The sequence below is a fragment of the Dipteris shenzhenensis genome, chromosome 20, assembly GCF_047967505.1.
Source record: "Dipteris shenzhenensis isolate YYH24624 ecotype China chromosome 20, Dip_SZ_1.0, whole genome shotgun sequence".
Classification (NCBI taxonomy): domain Eukaryota; kingdom Viridiplantae; phylum Streptophyta; class Polypodiopsida; order Gleicheniales; family Dipteridaceae; genus Dipteris; species Dipteris shenzhenensis.
The window spans coordinates 3,088,879-3,100,452 of record NC_141615.1 but is presented as its reverse complement, the minus strand read 5'-3'; the positions used below and the strand labels follow the sequence as shown (position 1 = coordinate 3,100,452).

The following is an 11,574-nucleotide window of genomic DNA, read 5'->3' as shown; positions in this document are numbered from 1 at the left end:
AATGTGAAGGGCATATCATTTGAGCTCATACATCACGAGATCCTTTTAACAACTAAAACCAAGCCAATCCATCCATAATGTTATTGATGAACCATGATTACACCAAGTTAGCAAAGCAAGAAATCAAAGGGGAAGGTTCATCTAATTTGTCAATAAAACTTACTACCTATTTCCACTATTTGTTGAACCAAAGAAAAAAGGAAGCTTAAGGTTCATATGGATTACCAAAATTTGATCATATTTAACATAACAAATCCCTTCTCATTTTTAATTGAATACATTCCATATAAAGTTGCTAAGTGTAAGATATACTCATTCTTGGATGGGGCTATAACTAGACCTAAATAGAAAAGGAAGACTAAGATTAGATTGCCTTCATCACAAAATGGCAACACAACACAAGCCATGTCTTACTTGTCAACCTTAAGAAAGTGTCCCCCTATTTTGAAGCCTCATTGAAAATGGATTTATAGATGACTAACTAAGCCCTTTCTTGATGCCTTATCAATGCAAGGCCCAAGGATAGGGATTTAGAGTTTTTTCTAATGGTTTTCCAATGGATTTAGACCATTTTTTTGGTGGTGTTCTGAAGTTGCAATTGTGTTCATGTCGGAATCATGGGCACAACCTCCGTCAAATTGGTATTGCAACACTTGACAATGATGTTCATCATCGAACACAAAGACCTTGATGGCTTCTTACTATTAGATATAAGACAATCTAATAAGGCATTCTAATGAATATAGTCAACAACCATTGGAATGGTTGGGACATGAAGATCCAAAGGTTCTTGTGGATATACCAGATGGCATTGGAGTTCATAAGAAATTGCAATTATATCAATTGGCAGTTTATCAGGAGACCGTAGTACCACTGGAATCCTTAGCACGAAGTCTTCATGTGCCAATGGAGCATTATAGTGATGAAAGAAAACATTTATGACATGGATTTCATTTGATAGCCAACCTAAATGAAATTTGTCTCCTAGCTCAATAATTGCAAATGCCTTTCAAAACAAGGAAAAAGGTTTGGATTGAACGACACACTAAGGTAAAAGCATATACTGCATATATATTATTCTGTTGTTTACTTCAAGTTGCATGCAAAGAACCAAACCTTTGGAAGTATGGGATCATACCAAATCTAAAGTGTGCATGACAAAACATATTATCCTCGTGGATGTCAAGATTATTCCACCCTCAAAAGTAGTTCATGGGATGAAGATGAAGGCCATTAATATGAATCAAATCGAATCACAATCAATATCCAAGCCTTGACAAATGAATATCTCATACAAACAACAAAGTGAGAATACATTACATGGCAAATCAATAGCAAGTGATAGTGGCTTAATGATTATTGTATTGACTAATCAAGCTACCAGCCATTGTATTGTAAAATATGAGATGATAATTAAACCTAGGACCCCACCCAAGAGTGTGATCTTTTCATTTTGAAAGACACTCATTGTCATGATGATTTGAGGAGAGGAAATAGGTGCCATATCTCACCAATCCTAGAATTTTTCAAAGAATATAGGCTTCATTCTCATGCTCATTCCCCATCCCCTTGTGTAAAATCTCTTAGAATTCATCTTGCTCCCAAAGCTCTCCAACACCTTCTTACTCTAGAAAGTTCCAAAATGCCCCATTACTTTCAACAAAATGTCCCCTCACCCAAATCCTGCAAATATAGTTCTCAAAACAACATTAGTATGCATCCCAAAATAACTATTAACATTGATCTTTGTCCATGTTGTGATAGTAGTGTCTCTATGTATATTCCACAATGCCTAGTGGTCTAGCATCCATTAAGGACCATACCATTTGCAAATTATCTCCCTGCTTGTTGATCTTGGTAGTATTTCCCTTAAGTTATTTAGAGTTGTGGGTTTTGTGTCTATCAAGGACACTTCCTTATTTAAGTCTAAGCTCAAACTTTTGAGAAGCTTCCACTTGGCCAGCTTAGCATTTAAACACCACTTGGGCTGATGGGAATGGGTGTCCCCAAGCCCATTCCATAGCCTCACGTGTGCTCCATAGTTCCCCAAAAGATTCCAAGAGGGGATTACTGTGAAGGGCTCAAGAGACATATATATTCAAGGTCATCCAAGGGGCATAAGTGCTTATGGGATGCACCCTCCCCATGTACACGTGTAACCAGTGCACGGCCTTCCTCAATTTCCTTCATTTTTCCATGCACACATGAGGGCGAAGGCCATTACCTCCAACACTCCCTATGGACAAACCCCAAAGCATTAAATCCAAGGACCATTCAAAGCACTCACGAAACCAAAGGCCAGCACCAACCCCAATGCAACTTGGACAAATTGCACGGGGTCAGCAAATCAAAGCCACCCAAAGTGCCTCATAGTCCAAGCCAACCAAACGAATAGACAGCTGCCGCCGGTGCCAACAATTGCTTCTGCCACAAACTCTGCACTTCAAAGGTCACAGCGAATCATGGCACTCCGTGATGAGTCACACTTAATGCCCACTTGTGCAGATCACAACCCTTTGCACTAGCACATAGGTCTAGAAGTCTTGCATGATTTCCATGTGTCATATTCATGACAATCACTGCCACTTGCTCTGAGGCCATGTAAGCACGCCATGTGTGCATTGGGTACGAGGGTCCTAAGCGCCGCTCCCTAGCCATGTAATGCCCCTCTCTCCTCCCAAAAGATCTCGGGAGTGATGAGAGAGTGGGAAAATGAGGCCTTTATATCCAAGTCCCCCCAATACACACATATGATTATGGGATTACTCCCATTAGATTCTATGTGTCAAATAGGCATGGCCCCCCTCAAAGAACCAAGTTCCAATGCTAACGAGAGGTGAGGCCAACAACCTGCCTTTGGACAAAACCGAAAGTATAGTTGATCAAACAAAGGCATCCCACAACTAAATCAAGGCTGGTGGGCCAACCAAAGAAGGACACGTGATACAAACCACACGAGCGATAGCCGTCGAAAGTCTACATTGACCAAACATAGACCATCTGACACCACGGGTAGTCAACCGCCAAAGCCCATGGGAGGAAACACACACATCAAGGAGATAGGATCCACTACCAAAATCAAGGTATAGGTGCACTCAAACACCGTCGCAGATCGCACCAACTCCACCCCCAAATAGTTTGTGACTACCACATGTCATCTACGTGAGGATCGCATCGAAATGCACAATCAAATTCACAGGCCGAGCTTGCTGTAATACCATGTAAGCACGCCGCGTGTGCATCAGGTACGTGGTTCCCAAGCCCCGCCCCTAGTCATGCAACACCCCTCTCTCCTTCCAAAAGGAGGGATAAGAGAGAGTGGGCAAATGAGGGCTTTATATCCAAGGTCCCCCAATACACACATATGATTATGGGATTATTCCCTTCAGATTTCAGGTCTCAAATAGACACGGCTCCCCCTCAAATGAATCAAGCTCCAACACTAGCGAGGGGTGAGACCATCACCTCCAACAACACTTAGGAATGCAGAATGCAAGCCATAGCATCATCTCTCCTTAAGGAAGGACATACTTGTTATGTTGAGTACTCATTTGTAATCAAACTTACGTGCTTGCTCAAGGAAGCATCTTCCCTGTGGTGCCCCCCCTCCCAAACTAAAAGTAATCATCCAACATTATGCTTTGAAAAAATCCATTCAAAGAACTAAAACGGTGTGGACAATAAGGACATATCTCTTGTCCTAGAGACTCTAGTACCCTACTTCCAAATTGAGCACAATGTAGAAATGGTGTCCATGGAAGCCCAACAACCAACCTCTGTTGGTAGGCTGAACAATCTGCTACAATCATGGAAACAAAAAAAAGCCCATCCTATGTATGCTTCATGTCCCTATACTCTCACTTGTTTGGGGGCTTACAAGTGCACAATTCTAACTAGAAGTATAGGAGATATGCTTCAGCCAATGGCTACACCAAAGCCATGTTCATAACAACTAAAGGGTTTGCTCAATCGGGACTACTATGGAGCCAATCTCTTGCACGACAAAGTCCATAGAGAGGCACCTAGCTAGAGTTGTTTAGTAATGTGAGTGGTGTCAAGGATTGGCCCAGCTTGTCATGTTTTCTCAAGACAAACCACTCTCAAGCTTCACAATACACTCCCAAAGTGGACGACATTGTCATGGTACTTGAGGTTTAGCTAGCTACAAAGTCACTAACCAATACTTCCATTGATGCTAACCAAAAATATCTGATCTAAAGTGATATCATCCATAAGAGTCCACTGCAAAAGGGGGTTCCTTTGATTAAAGTAGACCTCCATCCCCTATCTTAAAGAACAAAAGAGAGTCATGTAGCCAAGTGCTACAGATGCATCGACTAGTAGCTGTTCAAGTTATCCTAGGATCCCAAGGATCTAGTATACCCAACCAAGGTACTTGTGGAACCCCAACATAGCTCCCTTTAAGTCTTGGAACTCACACTTCCAAATCAATGGCTGCCTCTTTACCTTTGCAGTCACTATGGGCTTGACTAAGTGAGACCAATATAAAGGTGCCTCATAGCTCCATTAAGCTCCTAATAGTTGGTGAACTGCTTGTTGCAATTTCGGCCTAAAAAAAGATCAATTATGAGATGGTTGCTAAGTTCCCACATGTACACATGATTTGAGGTCTCAATGTTGTAGTAGAAGCTTCGAGGCCTCAGAGCCTTGAGTAAATTCCCATACAATAACCTAGTAAGGCTCTACTCTGCATCTCCAACTTGATGATTCCCAACTCCTCGTTGCCTAAGGAAGGATTGTTGTTTGCTAGGCCACTCTGGCCCAAGTGTTCCTAGTGCCATCTAATTGAACTCATAGGAAGTTACAAATAAGTTGTCAAAACTGTACCATTTTATCTATATTGAATCCAATTATCTTCAGCATCGATCATTTTCAACTTCAAGGATATAGCTTTCCATGCTTTATATGCCATGATACTATACCATCATACTTTGGTGGTGATGGTAGCCATAGTTGACACTTCTTATATTGTACAACCAATCACATCTATGTGACATATGTCAGGAGCTGGTGCATGGGATGGACTCCACCAGTACATATGGAGTTATTTCACATGTCATAGGATTGTCTACATCCATAAGGTTTGGTATATTGCTTACTAGGTCCCCAAGCTCATCCTCTGTAAACACAAAAGATAGTATAATTTCAACCTCATGATAGTCACAAACCATAAACTTAAACACATATATAAAAGAATAGCTACTATGCCCCACCAAATGATGTAATATCCAAGCTATCTCCAACAAGATTTGGTGCACAAACAAAGCTCTACCTTGGTTGAGCTCCAATACAAAAACTTACTACAAACACACTCTATGGCCAACATCATTAGTTGCTTGGCTAAGGTGTTTATCTGGACTTGGCATCCTAAATACTATGTTGCATCTGGGGATCCACTTGAAACTTAAGGTCTCTCCCCATGTGAGAGAGATCTTCGTCTCTGTGAGGAGGGAAACTGACTTGTGAGAATTGATATAAGTGCAAAGGCCAGACACTAATGGTTGTAGACCATCCAAGCAAAGAGCAATCCCCTCCACAAAAATGTTGTCATTTGTAAACTCAACATCTAGTACATTTGGGTTCTCATCATGGCCAAACCGTGTGATCTCAAAAAGTATCCCAAGGCCTCTAATACAAAGAGGAAGAGGAAGAGGAAGGGGGCTAAGGGACACCCCTCCCAAACTTATTGACAAAGAGAAGACCTTGCGTAATGACCACCAACAAGAAGTTGGCTCGATCTTCTTACAGAAAGTGCCAAGGATCCATAGAACTGAAAAGCCAAAGTCTACTCAATGTGCCTTCCAAGAAAATCCCAATCTCCTTAGTCATAGGCTTCTTAAAGTCCAAGAGGAGAGACGAGCATGTTATTAAAAACAAGCTTAGTCTCCTAGCATGGGTGATTGGAAAAACATCATCGATGTTGATGATCGATCTCACCTGGGATCTGAGATGTATGCAAAGGAAAGATATGCGTGGAACAGCTTCGCAGTAGCCTGCAGCCTGGTTTGACTAGATCACTTTTGACTCCATCAAGCACCTAAAGACCCTAACTTGGCACAACCATCATGGTAGTACCTCCTAGAGATCTGCTAGACTCAAGTGAAGGAGCTTGATGGATCAAACCAACGGGTCAAGGTAAGTTAATTCAAGAATCTATTAACCTCAAATCACATTTCTCTGCTCATGCATGTCAATTTGATTAGCTCATCAAGCACGCTTTAAGTTTGATACTAGTTTTCTAGGTTACCCTGATTTTGATCATGCAGTGCAAGAAAGGTGGCTCAAAGTAGCCCCCGCCCACAAGCATCCTATTCAAAGATGGGAAGCTCACATGGCTTGTGTGATAAAATGCATCCCAGGCCGAGATGTCACAAGTGTCTCCGAGAAATCTCTCAATTAGGGACTCCCTCACTAGAATTGCTAAAGAGTTTGGGAGATCCAAAGCTCAAAGAGTAAGGAAAAACGAAACATTGGCAATTGAAGCCAGGATTTGCCTTCTTCATGAAATTCAAGAAGACCCCAAAGACTTAGTGCTCGCCTCTCTGTTGAAGACCGGAGAGACCTTTCTCAAAGTGCTGCAACACAGTAAGCTCGTAGCAGCAAGAGTTCAAGCTAGCCCAAGATGGATGGACAAAGGTGATAAGCCTTCGGATTTTTTTTTCAATCATTTTTCCCAGCTCTGGGTCAGATTGACAAAGCTGTCGGGGATTTGCTATAGAAAGATAGTTGGCATGCTTTATCCTGTGGATCTCGCGACTACCCCAAAATTGGAAGGTGGCCTGGTGGGTCTAGAAAAAATGAAAAACAAATGTGTTGGATTATGTAGTAAATGGTTCTTTCATGTTCATAGCATTCAACCATGGGCACAAGCGTGGATTGTTCTAAACTCCCCTCACAGATTCCTAGCCCTTGGCAAGATGTTTTTCTCTATGTCTATCAAACAAAGATCAAGCAGTCTGAACTACTGTCAAAACTAGTGCAAATTTGGAAGATCAAGTTTCAACGGTGCCTTTGGAAGGGACTCATATGCTTTTATGGCGATGTAGCACTAGAGAGGTTGCATTGGCTCTCAGAGTGGCGCAGGGATGGCCTTCCCTTTTTCAACAGGTTTCCCCGTGTAGTGAAGAAGCTATGTCCCAAGGGAATCATCACCTTCACGATTCTTTGGGATTCGGGTGGAAAGCGATGGCATTCATCAGACTTTCTATCACACATCTTCCTTCTCTCTCAAAGAGAAAGAACAATCATTGAGATGCTCCTAAACTAATTGAAGGAAGGTTGGCTGACATCATCTTCTCTAAGGCCAGCCAATGATTTTAAAGGATTCGCCCTTCCCGATGGAAAGCCATTACATCAGTGTGCCAGGAGAGATGTAAAAGTACCTGCCACCAATTGGGTCTTACTGAAACTTATAAACGCTATTAAAAACAAGCACCAAAAGATAGCCCATTAATGTGGTGAATGAGGCTAAGCAGGGTTTGGAGGGCAACCCCCACCTTGAGGCTCAACTTATTGTTGTGGACCTACTAGAGAGAGATTGGGCAAATGGAATCCGAAGATTTCGCCTATGTGCCCTCTTTGCCTAACAAGAAAGGAAACTCATATGCATGCCTTTTGGGATTGTCAGTCAACGCATGGATTGTGAAAAAAAACGTGCAAATGGGTAGCCGATCACTCGATGTGCATTCACTTATCGTGGAACACCGCTCTGCTAGGTGGCAAAAGTACAATAAATGATGTGGAATTCTCAGTGTGGCAATTGATCAGAGCAACGCTAATTGCTCTCATGTGGAAGAGACACAACAAGATAATTTTCAACAAAGGAGATCGTGGAGATCTCACCCTCCAAGAAATTTTGGATAATGTTGTCATTTCTTTGAGATATTTTGGTAATGTAAGCCAAATAGCGGGCGATTGTAAGGTGAACTTGAAATCCATTTTGGTCTTTACCTCCCTTCATAGGGAGGTCTTTCTGAATTTATCTATTTAATAAAAGACTGATCTTTTTTTCCCTACAATTCTAACTGGCTAGTTGGTCTGCCGTAGGTAGCCTCAGTGAAGGTTGTGGTTTTGAGATGAGAAAAATTAAATCATTGTTATTATTTATGCTCTCGTAGGTGTTAATTTGTGGTTGGTGCGTAGAGTATTGATGATTTCGGTTCCTTGTATTACTTTTGGGCCATTCTCATTTACACCTCTTTCCACACTCTTAATCTCCTTCCCTTGTGCCTCCAATTTTACCCATACACAGGCAGGCCCAACGAATGATAGATATATCATTCACCTAGTTTTTAATCGAAAATTGAAATGTTAACTGTGTGAATGATAAAGTGAGGCTCTCGTGGCACAATCACACATGTCCAAAACACTAGACTCTGGGCTCCTTTAGACAAAGCCTCTGCCGTAGACACAACTCGAGTCCTGGGCTGCGCAAATCAGAGAAGCAGGGAGTGCATTAGGCTAACACTGCTTCTCTTGGGGAAGGATCGAATGGCGGATGTTCTGTCCTTGTGAGATTCTGAGGTGAGCTCCGCAGCGCATAAACATGCTGCTTGAATTTTGTGGTTCGCAGTTTCCTTTGCGCATCGCTTGGATGGCCAATGCTCAAATTTGAGTTTCTTGGGCGCGCGCCCCTCGTGCGCATGCAATGTGGTGGGATTAGATTGAAGCCCAGGCCTTACGTTCCAACTCACCATCAGAGTCCCATACATGTCATGCCTCGAGGTGGTACTCCTGGATTTGAGTGCTGGTAATCGAACAAACTTAAGCTATATACTCCTCAAGAGGAAGTGGCAGTCCATAGGTGCTCTTATTTGCAGTTTTAGCAAATCATAAAATCTATGGCGCAATTGCTCTTTTCTTTTCCCTCATCGTCGGCATCGGTCAGGCAGCGGCCTTGGTCTAGGGATATCAAGATCGAATCGGGCAAGGTCCTGGTACCTGTACTCTGTTGGAGGTGGATGGCCGCCGAGCTACACAATGAGTGGAGTTCCTGTGCTAGGATCGCAAAAGAGGCGCTAAGCGCGCTAGGATCCAGCAAGGTGCATCATACACATAGGTTAGATGGGTATCATCCGAGTAGGCTTGCGAGGAATGAAGACGAAAGTTTCAATGAGGAGATCCTCGGTCAGCTGGGTCCAGAGACAGATGTTGCTACCTATGCCTCGCTCTTGAGGCGTTGCACCAGCGCCAGGGCCTTGTCTGAGGGTGAGCGAGTGCGTGAACACATGACTACGCATGGATATGCAGGTGACAGATTTCTGAGTAACCTTCTCGTCCAAATGTACAGCAAGTGTGGAAACCTGGAATGCGCACGTGCTGTGTTCAACAAAATTGTCTCTCGGAATCTGTACTCTTGGACTATTATGATGACTGGGTATGCCGACAATGGGCATGGGTCTAAGGTTCTGCAACTGTTCGGTAAAATGCTGGGTGAAAACTTTGTGCCAGACAAGGTCACCTTCGTCTGTGTTGTGGATGCATGTGCTGGTGTCATCGACTTAGAAGAGGGTCGAGAAATCCATGCCACAATTGTTGGCAACGGATGGGAGTCGGATATCATTGTGGGCACAGCTCTTGTCAATATGTATGGCAAGTGTGAGAGCCTGGATGATTCGAGGGCTGTGTTTGCAGGGATGCCAATGCGGAATGTGGTCTCCTGGAATGCAATGATCACAGTGTGTGCCCAGGAGGGCCAGGGCAAGGAGGTCCTACAATTGTTTAGCGAAATGCACGCTGAAGGCCTCGAGCCAGACAAGATTACCTTCATCTTTGTTTTGGATGCGTGTGCCAGTGCTGCGGCACTGGAACAGGGTCGAGAGATCCATACTATTTTTGTTCAGAACAGTTGGGATTTGGATGTTGTTGCAGGTACAGCCTTTGTGAATATGTATGGCAAGTGTGGGAGCCTGGATGATTCGAGGGCTGTGTTTGCAGAGATGCCAGTGCAAAATGTGGTCTCTTGGAGTGCCATGATCGCAGCATGTGCCCAGAATGGGCACGGCAAGGAGGCCCTACAAGTGTTTGGTCAAATGCAGGGCGTGGGCATCAGGCCAAATGAGGTTACCTTTGTCAGTGTTTTGAATGCATGTGCCTGTGCGGCAGCCCTAGAGCAAGGTCGCGAGGTTCATGCTATTTTTGTTGGCCATGAGTGGGAGTCAGATGTTGCTGTGGGGACTGCCCTTGTCAGTATGTATGGCAAGTGCAGGACCCTGGACGATTCAAAGGCTGTATTTGCAGGGATGCCACTGCGAAATGTGGTTTCTTGGAGTGCCATTATGGCAGCTTATGCTCACAACGGGCATGGCAAGGAAGCCCTTCAGCTCTTTGCTCAAATGCTGGGTGAACGCATCAAGCCAAATAAGGTCACCTTCATCTCTGTTTTGGATGCATGTGCCAATGTGGCAGCCCTAGCAGAGGGTCGAGAGATCCATGCTATTGTTGTCAGCAATGGATGGGAGTTGGATGTTGCTGTAGGGAATGCCCTCGTCAATATGTATGGCAAGTGTGGGAGCCTGGATGAGTCGAGGGCCGTGCTTGCACAGATGCCAATGCGGAATGTGATCACTTGGAGTGCCTTGATTGCAGCATGTGCCAAGAATGGGTATGGCAAGGAAGCCCTACACCTGTTTGGTCAAATGCAGGCTGAAGGCATCAAGCCAAATGAGATCACATTTGTCTGCATTCTCAATGCATGCAGCCACACAGGTCTGATTGCTGATGGTAGGCGTTTCTTTGTCTCCATGATGAAAGACCATGGCATAACCCCCTCCCTGGAGCATTATTTGTGCATGGTCGATCTCCTTGGGCGGCGAGGACTACTGGAAGAGGCAGAGGATCTAATTATCAGCATACCATTTGAACATGTTACGCCAGCATGGTTGAGCTTGCTTTCATCATGCAGAATTCACAGTGATCTGGAGCGGGCTGTGCGTGCTGCAAGGATTATTCTTGAGTCAGATCCAAGGACTGCTTCATCGTATGTATGCTAGCAGACAGCCACGCTAACACAGGTGAGCCAGATGATGTAGTGAAGGTGAGAAAAGAAATTATTGATAATGATGTGAGAAAAGTGCCAGATTGCAGTATTAACATGAATAAGCAGCTGCATGATTTTTTTGCTGGAGACACGTTCCATCCCCAACTGGAGGTTATATTTGCTGATTTGCACAGAGGAGGCAGGATATGTGCCTAACAAAGGCATTGCCTTATGATGTTCATGCAGAAGAGGGAAAAAGCACCACGGCAAGAAGTGGGATCATTTTCACACTCCAAAGGGATGCTTATACATTTAACCAACAGTTCTAATTATTGGCAAGACACTTCCTTTGATAAAGCCTTCTGCTCAGCGATATTTCTTCTTCTTTGCATTCAGAATGATTTTTGAGCTCTTACACTTCACTGGTACCATGGACAAATACTTGGAATACGATGCACACGTAGAACTCAATGCCGGATTCAAAATACCAGGTCACACCAAACCATATCTTTGATTACACAAAGCTATTCAAGGAGCTTTAATCCTTGCAAGCTTGCTGGAATGTACAGCAGCAC

At 43.7% G+C, this 11,574-nt stretch overlaps 1 protein-coding gene across 1 annotated transcript; it reads left to right on the top strand.

The window, feature by feature from the left end:
* Positions 1 to 8,397: 8,397 nt before the first annotated feature.
* Positions 8,398 to 11,356, top strand: LOC147889133 (pentatricopeptide repeat-containing protein At3g53360, mitochondrial-like). The gene is made up of 2 exons (XM_087391139.1): positions 8,398 to 8,544; positions 8,684 to 11,356. Exon 2 carries the CDS (start codon positions 8,862 to 8,864, stop codon positions 11,010 to 11,012), a length of 2,151 nt encoding a protein of 716 aa, XP_087247265.1. The 5' UTR covers positions 8,398 to 8,544; positions 8,684 to 8,861; the 3' UTR covers positions 11,013 to 11,356.
* Positions 11,357 to 11,574: the final 218 nt, after the last annotated feature.

Bases quoted from the DNA above. Each gene is read 5' to 3' on its own strand.
- LOC147889133 (XM_087391139.1), top strand. From the start codon at position 8,862: ATGGCGCAATTGCTCTTTTCTTTTCCCTCATCGTCGGCATCGGTCAGG.